A 23,384-nucleotide genomic window follows, 5' to 3' on the forward strand; every position below is an offset into this window, starting at 1 on the left:
AACCTTTTTTGCTTGTGTCGATCGCATCGGCAAATGGAACGTATCCCATCATTCAAACTTTTCTAAGATAAAACTGTCTGCTGTATATTGTTGATTTTTGTAGCGGAATGAAATTGAACGAGGTAAGATAAAACAATAAACAATATCGTTGAAACAGATTAAATGAAATAACGTTTTTAGGGGTTATTTTAGGATTTCCGACAGATCTTTAGAATAATACTCCAAATAATAAGTCCATTATTAATCTATTGCTAACTCTTCTTTAATTTGGCAATGACTGAAAGGTCTTGCTACCGGGCCCTAAAATCTAAAAAAAGAATGTATTTAGCAGGCCCTGTGTTATCTCTAGCGCGCTGCCAAGGAGAAAAATCTTCGGGATTAAAAGGAGTAATAGATGGATTAACTATTTCTACACACACCATGGATGCCATTATGCGTATAAAATTAGAATACCGACATAGATGGAACTCGACACGAGTATATACATACTGCATAGATGCACAGGCACTTATTAAGCACTGGGCGACTGACATTAGGTGACATTGGTAGGAACATTTCATTCGATGCTTGCGTAAAGCTATGGCGTAAAGCAATTTATAGTCAGGTAACATAAGTACATATTTCCATGGAGTTAATAAGTACCTAGTACAACATTATAAATACTAACTCTATGTATTTAATTTCAATTTCCCTTCCAGTGCTATAGAGTTAGGTAAATTTTTAAGACAATTAAGGGATTGCCGGGGCTATTTTAGCTCCTTGACACTGATGGCCTCTGGAGGAATCCAAGTTAATCTCAGTTTGTCAATCAAGTCTCAGTTTTGATAGGCCATAGAAATATCAAGCTCATTTATTTATTTATTTTTTTATTTACTAACAATCACACCACGTTAACTCGTCCCGTGCTAAGTTCGTAAAGAACTTATGTTACAAGTACCAGATAACGGAAATAAATATAATAATTTATTATACACCCATAACCCTGGAAAGACATTTATATTTATCATACAAATATCTTCCCTTGGCGGGATTCGAACCCGCGACCCCCTTGTGTAGTGACCATGTCACTTACCACTACACCAGACGGCCGTTTAATTTATTTATTTGTAAACAGTTTAATCAAAAGTAATCAATTGCATACGTTTAATTTTTATATACCTTGTGTCAGAAACTTTTAAATTAAGCTCATCAGGCAACACTACCACCAACGCCATTTTGTAATTTTGAGCATGTTGACTCGCTACGAAAATGACTTTAATTTTATGTTTAACTAATTATCGTGATGTGAACCGTAGTTATTGTTATTAATAAGAAAGTATAGTAAGAAAAATGGACATGGCGGAAGTGAAAGCGTTCAACGCGGAGGTATATAACAAGTAAATTCCGTTGTCTTGTAAATGTTCCGTGGCATCGTTTTCATCTTTATTTTTGTTGCAGTTATCCGGGTTGTACGACAACAAGCCGCCTATATCGAAGGCGAAGATGAGTGCTATCACTAAAGGTGCTATAAAGGCCATAAAGTTTTATAAACACGTCGTGCACAGTGTTGAAAAGTTTATACAGAAATGCAAACCTGAGTACAAAGTTCCTGGCTTATATGTGATCGATTCAATAGTGCGACAATCTAGACATCAGTTTGGACAAGATAAAGACGTCTTTGCTCCAAGGTTCGCGAAGAACATGCAGCAGACGTTTGCCAATTTGTTTCGATGCCCTCCTGAAGATAAGGTTAGTTATGTAAAATTGTCCATTTTAGGTTATACCCATTCATTTCTTATCAGTGTATAAAACAAATATAGTTGTATGTATGATATCCATTACTCCTAACAACATTGTATTATGTCAATGACTTTTTAACTTCAACAAATTTGGTTTCGTGATATCATACAATTACTTTTGAAAATTTCTGAAAATTAAAAGAATAAATTAGTATTTTGCTAAAATATTAAATAAGGATTAATAATTAGCAGAGTGTATATTAAATGAATTACTAATGTATATGACTTGATACAGCAAACAAATAAATTGCATTACTTAAATAATTTCAGCGTAACATAATCCGAGTTCTAAATCTGTGGCAGAAGAATAATGTGTTTAGTCCTCAAGTTATTCAACCATTACTAGACATGGCTGACCCCAACCATCCACTTCATCAAGAAATACAACAGAATAATAATGCTAATGGTAAGTCAAAATAAAAAATCAAAAATTATTAATTAACACCTTTTACTAGGAATAAAATAACATAAAAGCTTCTTAATGAGATTTTATGGTAATTTTTTCTGTATTAAATATATTTTTATATAAGGTGGAGTTCACATTGATAGTTAGACAAAAGTCACATTGCTAATTACTTTTTTCTTAAATCTTCAGGTAGCAGTTTAAACTTAAGTCACAATACATCTGACAAACTATCACCAATACCTGCTCAACACACACCAAGATCTGCATCTCCTATGGGTGATCAGGTAAATTTTCATAATCATAATTGAATCCCAGGTTACAAGTCTATGACAATATAGAAATGTGAGAATAATGACTGCTTGCTTAATGCATATCTTTTTCATCTTTTTTGGTACATAAAACTGAAGACTTCAAAGCTGTTTTAAACACCTTGCTTGTCATTTTATAACGCTGTGGCTGCCTCAAAAAATCATTCTAGATCTCTTTTGTGAAATCTTTATTGACCTTAGAACCGTTTATCTACTTTACTATGTTTACTAGAATCACGTAGAGGCCCTTGCTTCCTGCTAATTCATAATTCTCATCAATATAAAAGTAAAAAGTGCACCGTTAGCTTACAAATTTTCTAATTATTTATTTCTTAGTTCCAGGATGAGCCATCTGGGCAGCCCGGTGTGAAATTCAATAGGAAATTGCTCAATGACTTTGAGTATGAAAGTGAAGATGAACCTCCATCTGATCCTCCTCCTCAGTCAACTCAGTCGTCTCATTCCGCACACTCAGGTCATACTGGACATTCTCAATACAATACTAACAGTGCTCCTTCAAATCAGAATCAAACTCAGAATCCTGCTGATGCTCTTGGGAGGTAAATAAACATTTTTTTTAGTGGTTAGATGGGTGGACTGCTTCACGGCCCACCTGGTGCTAAGTGGTTACTGGAGTCTACAATGTAAATGACGCCAGCCACCTTGAGACATTAGTTGTAAGGTCTTACTTTTAACAGTATAATGGCTACCCCGCCCTTCAAACCGAAACGCACGCATTAACAAAAAAGTGGACCTAAGACCTAAACATATCTTTCAGAATTGATTCTTTAAAGGAGTGAAATAATGTATGGTAAAAAAATTTAATGCCACATAGTGAAGTGATTTGATAATAAAAGTATTTCATTAAAGCTGAAACCAAATATGATATTTTGCAGTATACTTACAAATCCAGAGATTATGAGACAACTACAAAGCCTGCAAGCCCAGATGCAGATGATGACCGGAATGCAAATACCTGTAAGTTAGCTGTATGTTTTTCTTTTTTTTTTTCAAATACAATTTGTATTAACACATATAAATTACTGTGTGTATTAAATTTTTTCATATTTTTAGAATTTTATGCCCATGATGTCTGAAATGCAAATGCAACAAAATCAAGGACAAAATTTATTTATGGTAAGTTTCCACATACTCAGTAGCAACTTGCACAGTAAAAGAATATTAATATTAATAGTAATAAAATAAAATTTATAATACTTTTTAAATTATTACCTTAATATGGCCTGTAGATGTAGGTACCACTGTCCTGCCTGTTCCTTCCTGAAGCAGTCATGCATTCTGGTTTGAACGATCAAACTACTATTATTGATATTTCAACCTCATGTCTTAAGTTAGATGGCAACAATCACAATGCAGTGTCTATGGGCTTTATTAACCACTTAACCCTATGTGGGTTATAAGTTTGTCCACATACCTTGTCCAATATCAAGTACATTGGAATTATTAGTGGAGTTCATTTTTGAACACAAATTTGCAAAGGAAGTCTGTAAAATAATAGACTACGTAATTCATATGTACCGTCCGTCAATATATACCGTGTAGTCAAACCCTGTCAAGTGATTTAAACTAGCCAGTCGATTTACACTTATAATGTATGTGAAGTCGAAATATAAATAGTAACACGTGAAGATTCTACTTTTCTAATTGGACTGTCTTAGTTCTAGAAGTAAAATGGGCAGGGGGGTGTAATTTACACAAGTGCTACACATTTAAGAACCAGTTATACAAATTGATAAATTTAAACCGATTTTAGTTCTCTTTTGTATACAGAAATATTATTTGAGATTTAAATAAATAATTTACGAACACTTTCGAATATTGTACATGTGTGTAGTTGAGAAGCATGGTCAATTAAATTTGCAAACATGTATTTAACGAGATTTTAATATCTAATAGGTGTCTCATATCCCTAATGTACTTATTCATAGAATTCTCAACTGGAGCAACAGAAACAAACAGAGACAAAAGATGATGTCGCCAATGAATCGGACATAGAGTTTGTCGACACTGGACCGCAGGTGATTGAGATAACCGATGCTAATGACTCCAGGTACGAACCCGTGAATTTTACTCCAGTCCATTTCTATTTACTCAGTGAATCTAAGAGCATAACTATTAGTATGAATTGAATGAGAGCTATTATTATTGCACAAGTGAAATATTTACCACATATTTGAAGGTGATTATGGCATTCTCATTACGTGTTGTAACAGCTCAGGTAAGTGTTGCATAATGGGGGAAGCGAGGCAGTTGTTCTGTTGGTCTTACCTATTTAGTATAGTGATGTATATGGACTCTGGTAACTAATTAATACCTGGACAGGCCATGAACTCATTAAAAGCAATGAAAAAGTGTTTGATTCCACAATACGAAATCACTTTCTATCAGGAGAGCTGTAAGCTGTCTTGAACGGCAAACAAAATTATGTATGTGCAGAATCAGACCATAACACAAGCTGGCAGCTCAAAGCAGATGCAGAAATAGACACTCGTGTCAGAACACGGAGAGATCACAAACAAACGGTTACAATAAGGGCGAAAGGTTATTATTGCCGAAACAACGAATCATGTGCTATGTGTAAAGTAATAAATCAAATTTCATGTGATTGTAGCGTAATGTAAAGCATGTTACATGTGCCATAACCTCTTGCGTCAAAGAACATCAGACAATGTCGATTTGCGTTAGTTGCGGGAGCCGCCCCCCCAGCCGGCACTGCCCGCGGGGGGGGGGCGGCTCCCTGAGCGTGTTCGTGTCGCAGGAGCCCGTCCCCGCGCGGGCGCCGTCACCGCTCCCGCTCCCCGCGACGCCGCCGCCGCTCGCGCTCGCCGCGCCGCCGCCGCGACAGGTGACTACTACTGTCTAATTTTTTTTTTATATTTATTTCATTTCGCATAAGTAATTATTTCATTTCATTTCATAAGACCAGAGTTAATGGGATGTGTCAGGTTCAATTGAACACAATAAGAATAATAGTTCAGAGACACCAGATTACATCCATATCTTTTAATAATACTCATACTTATAACATATAAAACGTTGTCAATATTCATTATTTTTTTATTGAATGAAATGAAGACTACAAAATTATTTATAGTTAACCTATAACTGTGCGACTGCCACACCTATAAGCTGCCCACTGCTAATAAAAATCGTATCCAAACTTGATAAGCAAACTGTAAAAATTAACAAATCAATCAATCATCAATAATATTTTGCAGGGATAGAGACAAAGACAGAGAAAAGGAAAGAGAGAAGCAGAACAAAGAAAGAGAGGCAGAAAAAGAGAAACAAAGAGAAAGGGAAAAGAAAGGACTCCCACCAATCAAAAAAGAACATCTCAGTGGTATGAGTTTCCTTAATTTTTTAGACCTGCAAGAGGCGTGGCCATTTTGTGGCTTACATACATTATAATTTATCGAAAACAACACAAAAAGAAATTGTAGAATATGTAATGATTTAGTTTGTTTTAGTTTCTCTAAAATTTCATCATTTTCTGTAGTGTGCACATTAAATATTCTTATCCTTATTAGTTACTAAAGGACAATGCCCAAAATTGGGCCAACTTTATGTCAAAACTATTTGTACTTGAAAAACTATGCCTTATTTTTTTACGTTGTTAGTTTATGTATCAACATTTCTTTCGCCCTGGCATTGTTATGCAAAAAAATAAATCACTTATTTGATAACATCCCAAAACTTAGTGCCATGGTTTTTAAATTCGCCAATAGGCGATGGGCTTAACCCATACAGCCTTATAGTAAACCTATATGCTGCCAAACGAGTTGTATGTGACTTGAGCAACAAATTAAAAAAAATAACTAATGGTTATAATTCACAGACTTTTTAGTTTATTTTTGTTCAATTCAATATTTATATATTGTAATAATAATTATTACTTAAAACCATGAGATATTTTATTTAATATTTTTAGATATTAATGATTCCATTAGTAAAAATCTCAATGGCCTACCATTACTCTATTCTTATTATATTATATGATCAGAGAGTTTTGGCAGCAACCCGAGTGAAGCGTCACTTGAAGTTTTATTTTAAAGTTTTTTTAATAGTTTATTGTGATGTATAATATATAAATTGGGAGTTGTTTTGTATATTAAACGTCAATAATCGTTGTTCACGATTATTGAGGCATTGGAATAAAACTGTGGCTAACATAGCAGTGTCTATTTTTGTTTTTTTCAAGATAAAAGGTCTGCGGAAATTCATACTCACTCAATGAGCTATTCATCGAGTTAACGTCAAAACTCCCAAAAAGCAATAAAAAGAGATACACCGGCTTTTTATTGACATAAAAAAATATAACTACGACAGACTAGGCTGTAGCTCTTTGCCTGCTTATTGGCGAATTTAAAAATAACAATAACAATATCGTTGTCGGCTTCCGGATTTTCATTTCATTTTATTATTATTATGAGGATATAATAATAATAAAATGTACGTTAGAACTTATTTCTAGCAACATTAACCACAATTAACTTATTTAATACTGTAAATAATGATGAAAGCGATTATTGATTTCGAAAAAAACAATTAACAACTTAATGTTAGCTGCAGAAAAAAACAGATTTCTCTTAAACCTGGGTGAGAATATAAAAATAGTTATCTGAATATGAAACGATATTTCTTTGTCTATCAAAATAAGTTAAAACCATCATTACGCGACAACTTTTTTTAGGGGCCCAAACGCCCATAGAAAATGGGCATTGTCCTTTAGTATTTTAAATAATAATAAATAATTGGTGGTGAAATGTAATTCAATACCAGTACATATTTTTAGTCATCCGATGCAAGCTTTTTGAAGTCGTCGTGGCCTAAAGGATAAGACGTCCGGTGCATTCGTATGTAGCGATGCACCGGTGTTCGAATCCCGCAGGCGGGTACCAATTTTTCTAATGAAATACGTACTTAACAAATGTTCACGATTGACTTCCACGGTGAAGGAATAACATCGTGCAATAAAAATCAAACCCGCAAAATTATAATTTGCGTAATTACTGGTGGTAGGACTTCTTGTGAGTCCGCACGGGTAGGTACCACCGCTCCGCCTATTTTCTGCCGTGAAGCAGTAATGCGTTTCGGTTTGAAGGGTGGGACAGCCGTTGTGACTATACTGAGACCTTAGAACTATATCTCAAGGTGTGTGGCGCATTTACGTTGTAGATGTCTATGGGCTCCTGTAACCACTTAACACCAGGTGGGCTGTGAGCTCGTCCACACATCTAAGCAATAAAAAAAAAATCAGTTGCAGTGTTTATAGGCAGTGCACACTAAACTGAAAATGTAATATTGAACAAAGCCTAATGCTATAGATAAAGTGATCTGATCAATTGTTGAATTTTTGTTTTACTTTTATTATTAAAAATTTAAGTATCAGCAAATTTCAAGATTCCGAACAAACAAATTTATAATGATGTATGTTTCAGTGTGCAGTACGACTCTATGGGTGGGACATCTGTCCAAGCTGGCGACGGCCGAGGAGCTGTCTGACTTGTTCGGCGCCATCGGGGGCGTCACCTCCATCGACGTGGTGGCTCCGCGGGGCTGCGCCTTCGTCGTCATGGAGAGGCGCCGCGACGCCGCCCGCGCCCTGCAGCGCCTGCACAAGCACAAGCTGCACTGCAAGGAGATCACCGTGGCCTGGGCGCCCGGGCGGGGGGTCAAAGGTACACTGCCTGGCCACAGAACTCTTCTTGGTATCTTCCTCAAGAGATTGTGCATCATCTGCGAAGCAATTGCTCTTGAGTTCTTAGGTCTCCTTCGGGTAGTTGTTAGCAAATCCCACCTCTCCTGGCTGAGCTTATGCTCGCCCACCTGTCACCTGTCGTGGTGAAACTGGAAAGGCCTCCGGGCCACCAGTAATCTTTCAATAAATTATTGTGCTAACTCCACAGTATTGATAGACCCTTCAGGGCTTAGCCATTATAATTTTCTCTTTTTTTTGTTATGAAAAACTTTGAATAAGAATGATTATCGAATGACGAAGAGAGGCGAACACTGTAGAGTTCTGTCCTCGTGTCAGGGCGCGAGTGGCGCGACTACTGGGAGGCGGAGCTGGGCGCGTCGTACCTGCCGTGGGGCGCGCTGCACGAGCGCTGGGCGCACGCCGCGCTGGCGCTGCACGCGCTCGAGGACGGCGGACACGTGGACGAGGACACGCTGCCGCCCTGGCTGCCGCCCAGGGTCAGTACCGCTCAGACACAGCCGCTCCGGTCGCGGTTCCGATCCGCTCGTGTTAGCAACGTCGTCAGGTTTGAGCCCCGTGAGCTCACCTACTTGTTAAGGTTACGCTGACATAGCCTCTCGAGGCGCTCAGCTAAGGTAGAAAAAAAAAAGCGGACGCTCGGCCATTGACCCCATTACGGTTGACATCATTCAATCGGTTTATTCATGGCGTGCAGTACAAACATTACAAAAATACAATCTATACTTCTATACCAATATATAAATCTACAGTGGTTTTTACGGATGTTCCGTTATAACTACTGAACTATGCGTCCAATCAACTTGAAACTTCGTATCCATGTAGAAAATACATATCGACGCTTGAAAGGCAAACATGACTAAGCGACAATAACTGCTTTGTACATAAATGAAAGGCAATAACCACATTCGATGCGCAAAAAAAATATATTTCTAAGTCTATTAAAATAATTTCAATCCTACAGCTACTAGCTAGATTCTACTACAGCTAGATTCGTTAAAATAAATTTTGTTTTCATGTATTTTAATTTTAAATTAGTCTACTGTAAAGATCACGCATTGTCGCTTAGTCACGTTTGCCTTTCAAGCGTCGATATACTTAATGGATAGGCTAATATTTATATGAGCGTTGGACTCCCTCGTGATAATAATAATGTTAATTTTAAATGCCCAGCGAAGCAGACGGGCAGCTAGTTTTTTTATATTTTTACAAACTGCACTTCATCTTTGATTTTTTTTTGAATTGTTTGATAAGAACAATATACATGAAATTTTATGTACATGAATAATCCGGACGCCACATATGAAACTTCACTGTATACTCGCAGATCCTTCCCAAAACGATGATGGAGATGCCAATGATGCCCGTGATGCCGCCGGTGTCGGGGGCGCCCGGCATGATGCCGCCCGCCATGCCCAACATGGCCGCGATGCCCCCCATGCCCAGCATGCCCAGCATGCCCGCGCTGCCGCCCACGCCCCTTCCCAACATACCTCCAGGTGAGTTCCCCCTCGTATTTAACTGCTGCATCGCATTCGCATGGTAGCGGCGACTTATTTTGCTAGCAATTGATAAATTAATTACATTTTCACTGAAATGTTGATTCCTCAAAATCAAACTATATTGTTACTTGGTCGATGTTCGTGTTGTACCACCGTCATATCTACCCCTGGGAGTGATCGCCTGGAGCAGACAGTCACCGTCATAAGCTTCTACATTGAAACTTATCGAAAATATATGTAGTACTGTTTGTAACTATTTGTGAAGCCGCAAAAATTATTGTTTAATTTATATTTTGTTTTTGTATTTATTTAGACAGTTTTGATAAAGAGTGACGTAGAATTCCTTGCAGGAGCGATGTCCCTGGGAGGAGCCAACCCGCTGTCCGTCCCCGTGCCTAGAGGACCGCCCCCCGGGTATGTACATTGCACTATGCGATTTGAATGAATATGCAGCTCAAGGGGAAGCTATCCTCTTTTTATTGCCATAGACAGTTGGGTTATTACATATTGATATATGGGCTATTAGGCTTACATACAGCCCTTTAAATTAATGGAAAAATTAAAATAAATATTTTTACATAATAAAATCCTGTAGAATTGTGAAAATACTATCTGAGGCTAACAAACTCTGAGGCAGCTCGCTTATACCCGGTGAATAGCCCCTTGAAGCTACTGGTAGTAGGTAGGAAAAAAAAACAATATGTGAGCAAGGTAATGCGGCTCACACTGGCCCTCGTAGCCCCAGGTCATAGCCCTTTTGGGCTTAGGCTAAATACTCCCTTAGTGGATGCACAAAGTTCATTGCCAATATCTGCTCTAAAAAGGCATGAATTGAAAGCTATAATATTAAATCAACTATCACGTTCATACCAAACTACAGCTAATGGTAGTTTTGCAACAGTCACAGTTGATATAGTGGTCTTAAATGAAACAAATTCTTTGTCTACAGGCTAGCAACAACAATGCCCCCGGGAATGACTCCGGCAATGCCTCCGGGCATGAGACCCCCGGGGCTACCGTCCGGAGTACCGGGCCTACCGTCTGGGGCACCAGGTAAAGAGATTTAATATTATTTAAAGCTCGGGTAGGAGCCTTAATTTTCATCATCACAAAATACCCATTACAATTAAAGATGAATTCTGTTTCAAACGAAGCAGTGATTAGTTTAAAGAATTCATAAAAATAAATAATAGTTTAAAAAACGAACAAAATACGTACCACCATCTAGCCTATTTCTGCCGTGACGCATACATTGGTTTCAGCTAGGAGAGTTTTGCTCTAAGAAGAAAGAGGAAGACCTAAAAAAATATGTATGAAAGACGATATGCGTAAGAGCAGAGAGAGCAAAGAAATAGTATATGATAGAGGACTATGGAAGAAAATAAATAATAGTTTAAAAAAACTAACAAAGCACGCTTTTATAGAAAATCCAACTAAAAATTTGAAAATAATTATAAATAAAGGGTGCTTTTCAGGATATTATCAAAATAACCGTTCTACTCATACCTGTTCATAAAATATTTATAACTACTGATACCATGCACCCCTCGTTTTTATAAATTTTTTAGTTGATTTTTTCCAATTTTTTTAATTTATTTTTTAATATTCAATTGCCGTCGGTCCTTAATAAGTATACCAAAAAATTTCGAGTTAATCTGACGTTTTGAAGGGGGTCAAAATCATGTTCAAAGATTCCATTACAAACGTCTAATACATACGTTTGAAGCTAATAAAGCGTATTAAAAAGAAGAAGAATAGAGTTTTTCCTCACAACGTAATTGTGCTTGTGCAGGACTGCAGAGCGACGCGGGCATGGCGCCGGCGGGGCAGCTGCTGCGCCTGCCGCCGCAGAGCCTGGGGCAGCCCGGTAACACTCCTCGCTCCACTACGTCTATACTAATATACAGTCAAAACCGTTTACTGCGACATCGTTTAATACAACATGCCGGTTATAATAACCAAGAACAAAGGTCCCGGCTGAATGCCATATGACCGCCTTATTAAAAATATTGCTTTCTACGACATTGGTAATAACGACATACCTCATAAAACGACCACATGTAACGAATATTTCGGAGAATTAGATCTTTTAGAACGACCGGCTAAGCTGTATTGTAAACAATTTGAATAGGTATCCACAATTGACTTCAATGGCTTTTAAAATCAGGAAAGAAAACAATAGGATTTAGTTTAGTGTAGGGTCTTTTCTAATTCTTAGAAACAAAACACGTGCATGCGGTAGTCAAAGCCCGCTTCTTCATATCTCTTCAGTTAGTTTGTTACTTATCTATACACAAGACGCACCAAAACTTTGTGGAGTTATTCGTGAAACTTTCAAAATGTCGCAAAGAAAAAGAAAACAAATTAATATTGAAGAAAAATTGCGTATTATGTAAATATATTTTTCCAATAATTCCCTATCGATTTGTTTGTACTTGCACGATACACATTAAACATCACCGGTTGTTACGACTATCTGTTTTTACGACTGAATATGAGCAGTCCCTTCGATGTTGTTATAACAGATTTTGACTGTATACATCTACAGTGGTTTTTACGGATGTTCCGATACAACTACTGAACCATGCATCTGATTAACTTGAAACTTGGTATCCATGTAGAAAATACATGTACTTAATGGATAGGCGAATATTTATATGAGTGTTGGCCTCCCTGCACCAGTTGTGGGGGCGTTAATGATGAAAATCTTTGTTGGGGTGAGAAATAATAATGTTAATTTTAACTCTATAAATGCCCAGCGAAGCGGACGGGTACAGCCAGTCTAATATACGCTGAAGTCACTCGTAACGGACGGTTGTGATAAAACTAAGCGATTGGACGTGGCTTCTTGGGTTCTTCCAAAAATTCATTGAAAAAAGTTACAGTTAAAACCATCATTTTAATTACACAACGTTTCATCCCATCTTGTCTTGTTTCATTTAATTTCATTACTGTTTATAAAACTCAAATTAATCAACTTCATCTCATTTCATATCATATCATTTTTCATGCCGTAACAGATAATAAGAAAGTATGTTTTGGCTTTATGGTCCCATAACCAAAACAGACAATCTTTGATAAAAAATTAGAGACAAGTAGCGAGATGTGGCGCGTAACTTTTTATACATTTTTTTAAGAAATAATCATTTCAAGGTTTGATAGGCTATTTTGGCTTAAGCGACATTTTTACAACTTCACAAGAGAACAATTTTATACTTTAAAAATTAGAAAAAAAATCTTCCATCTATTTCAACGGAGTAAACTTAATTGAAGTTCAATTAAAAACTCTGAACTATTGATGCTTATAAAACTTATAAAGATAAATGTCGCTTAAACCCTTTCACCCCTTGATTTGTATTTAAATCAGTTTAAATAATCACCATATTTTCATGTCGGTCCAAACAAACACATTTTATTATCACGAACTGTGATGTCTCATATCTGGCCAATGGTTGTGAATTGGTATAATAATATGATCTATGGTTAGTTCGTATGTTGCATAAATTTTGGCCCCTAATGACGTCACACGTCAAAAATTTAGCAATACTATATGTCTCGCTGAATGTGGGTTCAATGTCGTGTTCCCGTTGCAGCCATGGTGGGCGGCTTCCTGGGCGGCCTGCTGGGCGTGGGCGGCATGCTCCCCGGGGTGCTGCCGATGCCCATGCCGTCTCTGCACCACATGCACCAGGTAACGCCATCCTGCCAGATAGCCTTTAGGTTGATGCATTTGCAGACTTTGATTAAGTTGAAAAACGTTTGTATCACTATAGCTTGCACCGGGGGCTGCCGTTGTCCTATCTGTTTCTGCCGCGAAGAAGTGCTCTGCTTCTTTATGAGGGCACAGTCGGCCATAGCGCTTGACAAGTGAAACTCTGAGCTCATATTGCAAGGTGGGCAGCGGCTTGTTTGTGTCCTCTGCGAAGTCCAGTGAACTCATTACAAGCTGTGAACCTCCCGACCACTGCGTAAAGAAATGTCCGAAAAGCTGTTACTGTTAATTTGCGTATATATTTACTAACGATCACGCAACGTTAACTGGTCCCGTGCTAAGTTCGTAAAGAACTTGTGTTACAGGCACCAGATAACGGAAATAAATGTAAGATTTTTATTATACACTTACATATATGTCATATCATATACATCCATAACCCTGGAAAAGACATTTTTTTAATTATCATACAAATATCTTCCTTTGGCGGGATCCGCGACCCCCTTGTGTAGGATGGGTGGACGAGCTCACAGCCCACCTGGTGTTAAGTGGTTACTGGAGTCTATGGTCATCTACAACGTAAATGCGCCACCCACCTTGAGATAGATAAGTTCTAAGGTTTCAGTATAGTTACAACGGCTGCCCCACCCTTCAAATGCATTACTGCTTCACAGCAGAAATAGGCGGGGTGGTGGTACCTACTCGTGCGGACTCACATGAGGTCCTACCACCAGTAAATCTTATTTTCCCTTGTCTTCCTTATCTTCCCTTCGCGGGATTCGAACCCGCGACCCCCTTGTGTAGTGATCATGTCACTTACCACTACACATGACGGCCGTTATATATTTGCATGTGTATTGTTTTCAACTACAGCAACAGCAACAACAGCAGCAACAGCAGCAGCAACAACAACAGCAGCAGCAGCAGCACCAGTCGCAACAGCAGCAGAACGAGACGAGTGAGGCGGAGGACGCCATGGAGCTGGACCCGGAGGAGAGCCACGCGGACGCGGAGCCGCACGCGCCGCCCTCCATGCTGCTGCCCGACCAGGTACCCACCACTCACTTTATATATAATATTAGCGACCCGCCTTCGCTTCGCTTCGGAAACAGTCATTTATTATTGATTTCTCCACTATTTAATGGATGTTATTATACATATAAACCTTCCTCTTCAATCACTCTTCTATTAAAAAAAACCGCATCAAAATCCGTTGCGTAGTTTTAAAGATTTAAGCATACGTAGGGACAGAGAAAGCGACTTTGTTTTATACTATGTAGTGACTAGCTTTTGCCCGCGACTCCGGCCGCGTGGAATTGTTACTTTGGCATAATGCTAAGTTTTACCCCCCACTTAATTTACGTAGAACGTGAAAATATTTTCGAACTAGCGACACGCCCTCGCTTCGCTTCGGAAACATTAAATTTTATTATTGGTAAGTGAGTCCCGCCATGTTGCGCGCGGTACGACAATAACTGCGGGTGACGCCACGGGACGAAGCTAGTCACAAACAAACAGGCAGATAGACAGACAAAAATTGTAAAAAATGTTATTTTGGTACCGTATATATATTCATATGCATGTAGCAAAAAGCGGTTATTTCAATATTACAAACAGACACTAATTTTATTTATATGTATAGATAATAGAATGTTAAGGAGCTATTTAAACCCCTATTTTGAAACATTCTTTATTGGTACTCCACTTGTATTGGTCTTACCCTGATGTTATATAGCCTGTAGCCTTCCTCAATAAATGGGCTATCTAACACTGAAAGAATTTTTCAAATCGGACCATTAGTTCCTGAGATTGGCGCGTTCAAACAAACAAGCTCTTCAGGTTTATAATATTAGTATAGATTTATTACACTTCATGTAAACATTGGTGGACTTAATGCCTAAGGCATTGTCTACCAGTCAACCAAAGGTCGTGCAGAGTAAATAGTGATAGGTGCAATATTTGTATTAAGTTACAAATACGTACACAAAAAAGTATAATCATATATGTATGCGAATGTGCTGTTTTGAGACACTGGGTTCATATACATACCCATGTACCTGATGCCTCAAAGCAACGCAGATTTATGAATTAAATGTTTAAATGTTTTAATAATTTTGCTAATTTTAATTTAACTAACGTAGTTATAAGTATTACTCTACTTACAACATATGGACTTAATGGATGGACTGAATGAAATGATTTTAATTTTTTTTTTAATTTTATATACACAATCACATATACATACATATATACATTACACTTTAGCAGTACAAGTGGCCTCCTGCTGGTTCAGGGACCAACTTGAGAATTGCTCGAGGGCACTCAACAACATTGTTGACCCCTGTTGACTTTTGCCTACCCCGTACTACCAGTAGCCTCAAGGAGCTATTCTGACCAGGTGTAGGCGAGTTGCCTGAGGGAGTTTGCTAACATCTGTCCCAGTAAGAGCAGTGCTTAGCCGAATCTACTACCGGATCATAACTGCGATCCACTGAGAAGGTCCGGTGAGAAACTCAGTGGGTTGTGTCTGTGGGTTAAGTCGCACGTTGAACCCTTCACAGCATTTGACGGGTTCGACGAGAGCGGTGACCAGAACTTGGGATGCCCAAAAGCACCGGGAGTGAATTGGGAGAATCCGAAATGACATATTGCGTTCTTGTTCATTCATTCTAATATGAAAACGATTAGACCAGTTCTGGTGGAGCTTTTGTGCTTCAAGCTCACTGTCGAACTTAACGATCGGTACACACATCACGCCGTGTTCTGATGTCAAGCAATGATTAAATTATTTATACAAAATAGTAATTTTTAAGTTAGTTTACATTAACTAATGCTAGTTTTACAAGCGGGACCATAATATGTTTTAAAGTAAATGATTTACCGGCTGCTTATCTTGTATAGATCCAAGCGCTACTCTCGAAGCCTCCCCCGAACTTCAACGCGTCCGAGCCCCCGCCGACCTTCAACGCATCAAAGCCCCCGCCCTTCAGCATCAACCAGCCCCCGCCCGCGGAAGACAAACTGGACGACGACAAGAAGAGCGACAAGGACAGAGACAAGAAGGACAAGGAGAGGGACAGGGACAGGAGAGATCGAGACCGCGACAGGCGGGACCGGGACAGGAGGGAGAGGGACAGGGGGGGTCGGGACAGAGACAGGTCAGCGCTATGTTATATTTCCATTAATAAAAATACGGTTTCCTCATTGTTGTGTGATAATTAAATATAATTTTATGAACAGGGAACGTGATGACAGAAGAGATCGCGACAGAGACAGGGGAAGAGACAGGAGGGACAGAGATAGAGATCGTGAGAGAGACAGAGACAGACAACCGTCACGAGATAACAGGTCAGAAGCATTGATTGAAGTTATAAGGTTGCCCAGTGTGCTTAGTGCGAGTTTTTTTAGCGTAAAAGCTATCTCAAATTTGTATGCAGTTTGAACAGCGCCCCTAGCGGCAAACGTAGGCAAACGTTCCAACTCCATACAAATATGAGTTAACTTTTACGCTATCGAGAACGTTAAAAAACTCGCACTAAGTACACTGACCAAATATCGCGCGCAGAGCTTGGGAAGCATCGGCTCAAGTGCATATTGACTCGCCCACTAAGGGCCTTCTAATTAAATATCGATTTAGTATTCAAATTCTAGAAGAATTCTAGAAGATTGCACAAAGTGGGAATGAGTTGCTCGCTCCGGCCATTTCAATATTGTAATAATTGTTATGTTATAATTACTTATTGTAAAAATGAATATTTAAAAAAAACTAATATTTAAAAAAAAAAACTAATATTTCAAAAAAAAAAAGACATGCCCGCTGAGTTTCTTGCCAATTCTTCTCAGGACGGAGGCTAGTTCTTGTGAATTGGCGGTAGTTCTTTTGACGTTCAACAAGTATGTACTTTCATTTATGTTGAATAAAACTTTTTTGATTTGATTTGATTTGAAATATATACCCTAAGCACTTCACAGCATAAGGTATATTTAAACAATTTTGTATAGACTGCTTATTGCTATGAATTACAAAATCAACCACTGGTACACCTAAAGCTATATAATTATGATCTCCGCGCTGCATGAGCTGATTTATTCGCGATTCTCGCCGATGTACTCAAGAAAATGTAGAACTTGCGTTATATAAATAATTCAGAACAAATTGAATACGTCATCCGGCTCTAAACTAATATTCTCTGCTCTATGGGAACCAGAGACTGGTATACCTAAATAAATATTGAACATTTAGTAATGCTCGCAAACAAACTGATAATTGCTCTGTGTGAGCACCGTACGGTCATATAGACACAATTCACATGCTTACGTTAGTCCCAAACTAATTTCGTCAATATAACCTCAAAATATTGCTGTGGTAAAACGTGGAGACATCGATTGCATTTTCTTATCAGCTTTAAATAAAACATTTTTTGTGATTTGGGCAGTGCTTACAGTTCTTTTTAAAATTTACCCGGTTGCTACTGTAGCGCCACCCTTATTTAGCAGATTTTAACGGACACTTTTTACACACGGAGACAGTTCTCCTTATCTCTACGATAGTAACACTAATTACGATAGACATAGACATTAGACCATAGTAATCATTTAAAAATAAATTCTGCCAAATATGCTTGTCAATAATGAAATATTTTATCGAGCAGCGATCGAATAAAGGAGAAATCGCCTCGAGCCCTGAGCGGCGAGAACGAGAAGTCGTTACAAGAGAGGCTGTGGGAGATGGCCAACGGCAAGCCCAACGGAGCCGCCGACGACAAGCGAGACTCCGCCGCCGAGGAGCGGCCCCCGCCCGCCGACCGACCCGACGCCGCGCCGCACGCCGACCACCCTGAGCACCCTGAGCACCGTGAGCACCGTGAGTACCCGCACGACGAGCATCTCAAGCCGAATGCTAACTGATTGATCTACGAAATAATTACGTTTGAAGTCGTCGTGGCCCAAAGGATAAGACGTCCGGTGGATTCGTATGTAGCGATGCAACGGTGTTAGAATCCCACTGGCAGGTACCAGTTTTTCTAATGAATACTTACTTAACAACTGTTCACGATTGACTTCCACAGTGAAGGAATAAGGAATTATAATTTGCGTAATTACTGGTGGTAGGACGTCTTGCGAGTCCGCACGGGTAGGTACCACCGCCCTGTCTATTTCTGCCATGAAGCAGTTATGCATTTTGGATTTCAAGGGTTGGGTAGCCGTTGTAACTATACTGAGACCTTAGAACTCGTATCTCAAGGAGGGTGGCGACATTTATATTTAGATATCTATGGGCTCCGGTAACCACTGAACACCAGGTGGGCTGTGAGCTCGTCAACCCATCTAAGCAATAAAGAAAAAAAACGCAAATCCGAAATTAACATTTTGTACAGTGACGTCATCATTTAAGAATAGGGTACAATATCAATGTTAATATTGTAGAAAGCGAAAATATGTAAAGAAGTTTTAATTTGCTTTTGTTCATCGCCTTTATTACTAAGAACTACTAAAAGCAGAATACCTTGCGCCTGAATTAAGCAGAATTATAGGTTATTGCTGGAGTCTTATTGTAGTTCTACTCAACAACAAATCAGAAATTAATATTAAAATAATATAAAACGAGCACCTTTTTATTGAGACATTGTTTAACTGTATGGTCTTGTGTATACAGCTGCGGACGCGGAGCCCCCCCGCGGCTGGAGCGCCGTGCCCCCGCGCGCCGCGCCCCCCGGCCCCCACGGGCCCCTCGGACCGCACCTCGCCCCTCCCTTCCGAGCCGGTATGTGGTTTGGTTTCCTTTGTAAACTCTAACGACTTTTCAGTAATTATATTTTGTTTCATTATAGTCATTTTAGAACAGACCTTTATTTTTTTTTGAAGTGAAAATTCTTTAGAATCGTTGTGATTTCAAAGTCGATGAAACGAAAAAATAAGTCCATAGAGACACAAACACATAAATGTATAGGATTCAGCCGGCGAGAGAATGAGATAGAACACATTACACGTGAAATTAAAATATCAATTCACAGAGGGCACTACCTCATACTATAAAAGATCATTTACAATTATTATTATGTGTGAATTGCACACATGCTTTTTTTTCATTGTTAATTTCTTTAGATATTTAAGATAGTAAATTAGTAATAAAAACAAAAAAAGCTCATTATTAAATAGTAACCAAATAAAAAATAATTAAATTGGTTATCCGATAGAAAAGAAAATTCAACTTCAAAGTCATTTTGATCAAGTTTGATTATAATGGGTTTTAGATGAATTCAATAATTTTTAGATTATATGTATTGATTTATGTGAGAATTGTAGTGTAAGGTTAAGACTGAAAAAAAGCATCTTTTGCTTTATATGGGGCTCACATGAAGTTTTTATTTACAGAATTGAGAATGAGGGGACCACCAAGGCAGCCGATGCCAGGTATGGCTTGTGAGACTTGTCCACTGTCATCATACTTGTCAGTCATATACGTGTGCTCACTTGTCTTTTCCCATTTCAGGACACTGGATGGAGGGACCAGGGCCTTTCGGTCCCAGGTTCAACGGCATGGGACCACCCTTCAATCGACCTCCGTTTGAAAGACCTCCTTTCGAGGGGGGCCCTCCGATGTTTGACGGCCCGCCCCGTTTTGAACGTCCCCCATTTAATCGAATGCCTTTCGATATGAATCGTCCACCGTTCGACGGTTCCCGCCCTCCCTTTGACGGGCCCAGGCCGCCTTTCGACGGACCGAGACCGCCCTTCGATGGTTCCAGGCCGCCCTTCGACGGTTCCAGGCCGCCCTTCGACGGACCGAGAATGCCTTTCGACGGAACTAGGCCTCCGTTTGATGGGCCCAGGCCGCCATTCGACTGTTCTCGACCGCCGTTTGATGGCCCAAGGCCCCACTTTGATGGCTCCCGTCCCCCGTTTGACGATTCGCAATCATATGACGGACCACCGTTTGACGGCGACAGATCTTTCGAAGGGCCCCCAGAGTACAGAAACAATAGAAGATTCGACGACAGAGAACAGTACAACGAAAGAGGTTGGAACGGGGAAAGGGAGAGGGGAGATCGCGAGTGGGAGCGGAAGAACGAGTGGGACGACAGGAGACGGGAGCGGCGCGGGCCCCCCAGGGAGCACGACGAGCGCCAGCGGGACCGCAACCACGACCGCAGGAGGCACCACGAGGAGCGCCGCCCGCCGCCGCCCAGGGACGACCTGCCCTCCGCGCCCACGCCCGCCCCGCCCCCCAGGAGGGACAAGGACAGGAAGTCGCGCTGGGGGGCGCCCGAAGACACCGCGGCCCCCGACCTGCCGCAACCGCTCGACCAAACCGAGCAGCCACAGTCGGATGAAGCTCTACTCGACCTCGACAAAATAGTCATGCCTCCCAGCCAGGAGGAGAGCCTCGACACCGACGCGCCTGATGACGTCGAGAACGGAGACGAGTCTAACCTTGAACCTGCGGAACAGCACGAGCCCGGCAGCGACGCCGAGCTCGATGCGGAGCACGACGCCGAGCACGACACGGAGCACGATGCCGACACGCAACACTCGGGCGGGACTGAGCCCGAGGACCACAACGAGCCGCCCAGTGAGAGCGCGTCGACCCTCTACGACGCTAACGACGCCGTGGACACCAGCTTCGCTGCCGCCGTCCCGGAGCAGGACGAGGACTCCAAACCCTCCACTGCGGAGCCGGCGGCGGAGCACAGCGACGCGGCGGATATATTCAGTGAGGAGTCCAAGGAAGAGAGCAGACAGTCGGCGGCCTGACACCGGCGCCGGTGGAAGGTCGGCTACTTCCAGTGGAAATGATTCGGGTGGCGGCCCTGGCTCGCGACGCGCCACGGGCTCCCAGCGCAACGCCAAAGATTGTTTAAATTTTATACACAAAAGATAATATTGAAATATACGAGTGCCTTATTGGTTACCGACATGGTGTTTTGTTTTGTCGCCGGCGCCGCGGGAGAGGAACCCGCCTCGGCGCTCAAGTGGAGTGACCCGGGCCAGGTACGGTTGCTAGCGGACGCGCCCGCCGAGCACGGCGCCGCCGACACGGGCGCGCCTGTACTCGGCGGCCGTGTGTGCTTTTTATTCGACACAACCGAAATGGAAGCAAATCAATTAATAGATTTAAATGTTTTTTTTTTATCAACAGTACAATTGTATTTTTATTTTTTAATGTTTTTGACGCGGTGTTTCCATTTCGGCTTGTTATATCACTGGCGATGTGTGCAAACCTCGACGGCGGCCGTCCCACCCGAATCGACCGATCAAGGAACAGGAGCGTCCCGACATCCGGAAGACATGAAGATACTAGTTGTATGTTGAAACGTTGTTGACGAACGATTATGATCGAGTTAGAACAGTGATTCGATTTTTAAATCTCAGATAAATCGATTAATCGTATTACATCTCTTTAAATGTTACGTTTCATTTAACGCAAATTTATATATTATATACAAATTACGGTGAAGGTAGAAAAGGAAATAAGTAACTTATAAAATCTATAAGATAGATAAAATTTGATCGTTTGTCATTAAGACACGTAGAAAGCATTCTGATTGTTAGCGGATAGGCGATGTGACGAATTGAACGAGCGAAGTGCGTCGTCAAAATTTTATGAAATAATTCATATCGTATTTTATTTTTTTCCATAGTTGTTTAACATATTTTTGGGGCTTACTAACTCTGGGTCGTATACTCAAATTAATGTTAGATTAATAAAATATATATATATAGGTATATAATAAAAAAATATATATTTCAATGCATGCTGAAATGTTTGTACAATGATTATTTTTTGTGATTTCAATAAATATCTTTGGAAAAATTGAACAATTTTAGCGATTTTTTTTCTGTTGTTTTTCAATGTCCATTCGTCGAGAGGCTATTTGCACACATTGCCTAGTGTCTTGTGTTTTTGTGTGTTTGTTTCAGTATATCCCGAAGAATAAAAACGTCAAGTTTATCTCGAGTCAAGGTTATTAGAGAAGAGAACCCTTAAATACCGGGCACCTGCGTCAGGCGAATTAAAATCGAAGTAAATAATATAGAAGTAACATTATTATAGCTTCATTCACAATAGAGTAAAACTCATAGTTGAATAAATAGAAATGGAAGAACAACGTAAAGGACAATGCCCAAAAGTGGGCCAACTGTATGTCAAAACTATTTGTACTTGAAAAACTATGCCTTATTTTTTTACGTTGTTTAGTTTATGTATCAACATTTCTTTCGCCCTGGCATTGTTTTACAAAAAAATAAATTACTTATTTGATAACATCCCAAAACTTAGTGCCATAGTTTTTAAATTCGCCAATAGGCAAAGGGCTTAGCCCATACAGCCTTATAGTAAACCTATATGCTGCCAAACGAAAGAGTTGTCTGTGACTTGAACAACAAATAAAAAAAAATAACTAATGGTTATAATTCACAGACTTTTTAGTTTATTTTTGTTCAATTCAATATTTATATATTGTAATAATAATTATTACTTAAAACCATGAGATATTTTATTTAATATTTTTAGATATTAATGATTCCATTAGTAAAAATCTCAATGGCCTACCATTATTCTTAATAAATATGATCAGAGAGTTTTGGCAGCAACCCGAGTGAAGCGTCACTTGAAGTTTTAGTTTAATGTTTTTTTAATAGTTTATTGGTAGGTTTATTGTGATGTATAATATATAAATTGCGTGTTGTTTTGTGTATTAAGCGTCGTTAAAGTAAAAATCGTTGTTCACGATTATTGAGGCATTGGAATAAAACTGTGGCTAACATAGCAGTGACTGTTTTTTTTTTTTTCAAGATAAAAAGTCTGCGGAAATTCATGCTCACTCAATGAGCTATTCATCGAGTTGACGTCAAAACTTCCAAAAAGCAATAAAAAGAGATACACCGGCTTTTTATTGACATAAAAAATATAACTACGACAGACTAGGCTGTATAGG

The 23,384-nt window shown here is 39.7% G+C and overlaps 1 protein-coding gene across 6 annotated transcripts; it reads left to right on the forward strand.

Annotated features, from left to right (window-relative positions):
* The first annotated feature begins 1,185 nt into the window (after positions 1-1,185).
* On the forward strand, positions 1,186-22,269 carry Isha (Insulator su(Hw) mRNA adaptor). Of its 6 annotated transcripts, none has more exons than XM_089737374.1 (24): positions 1,186-1,365; positions 1,438-1,728; positions 2,049-2,184; positions 2,374-2,468; positions 2,829-3,052; positions 3,389-3,470; positions 3,567-3,629; positions 4,442-4,563; positions 5,272-5,358; positions 5,732-5,856; positions 7,955-8,194; positions 8,551-8,711; positions 9,560-9,731; positions 10,073-10,148; positions 10,684-10,787; positions 11,527-11,601; positions 13,328-13,425; positions 14,317-14,496; positions 16,348-16,604; positions 16,687-16,794; positions 18,099-18,310; positions 19,103-19,210; positions 19,822-19,860; positions 19,940-22,269. In XM_089737374.1, the coding sequence occupies exons 1-24, from the start codon at positions 1,330-1,332 to the stop codon at positions 21,199-21,201; spliced, it is 4,353 nt and encodes a 1,450-aa protein (XP_089593500.1). In that variant the 5' UTR covers positions 1,186-1,329; the 3' UTR covers positions 21,202-22,269. The 6 variants fall into 6 exon arrangements, with proteins under 6 accessions (XP_089593500.1, XP_089593501.1, XP_089593503.1 ...); XM_089737375.1 differs by having other exon boundaries at positions 14,320-14,496; XM_089737377.1 differs by having other exon boundaries at positions 14,332-14,496.
* Positions 22,270-23,384: the final 1,115 nt, after the last annotated feature.

This window comes from Bombyx mandarina, chromosome 23 (assembly GCF_030267445.1).
Source record: "Bombyx mandarina strain Sakado chromosome 23, ASM3026744v2".
NCBI lineage: Eukaryota > Metazoa > Arthropoda > Insecta > Lepidoptera > Bombycidae > Bombyx > Bombyx mandarina.

Coding starts and splice junctions, on each gene's coding strand:
- Isha (XM_089737374.1), top strand. CDS start 1,330: ATGGACATGGCGGAAGTGAAAGCGTTCAACGCGGAG. Junction 5,359..5,731: donor CCGCGCCGCCGCCGCGACAG/GTGACTACTACT, acceptor AATATTTTGCAG/GGATAGAGACAAAGACAGAG. Junction 9,732..10,072: donor CCTTCCCAACATACCTCCAG/GTGAGTTCCCCC, acceptor AGAGTGACGTAG/AATTCCTTGCAGGAGCGATG.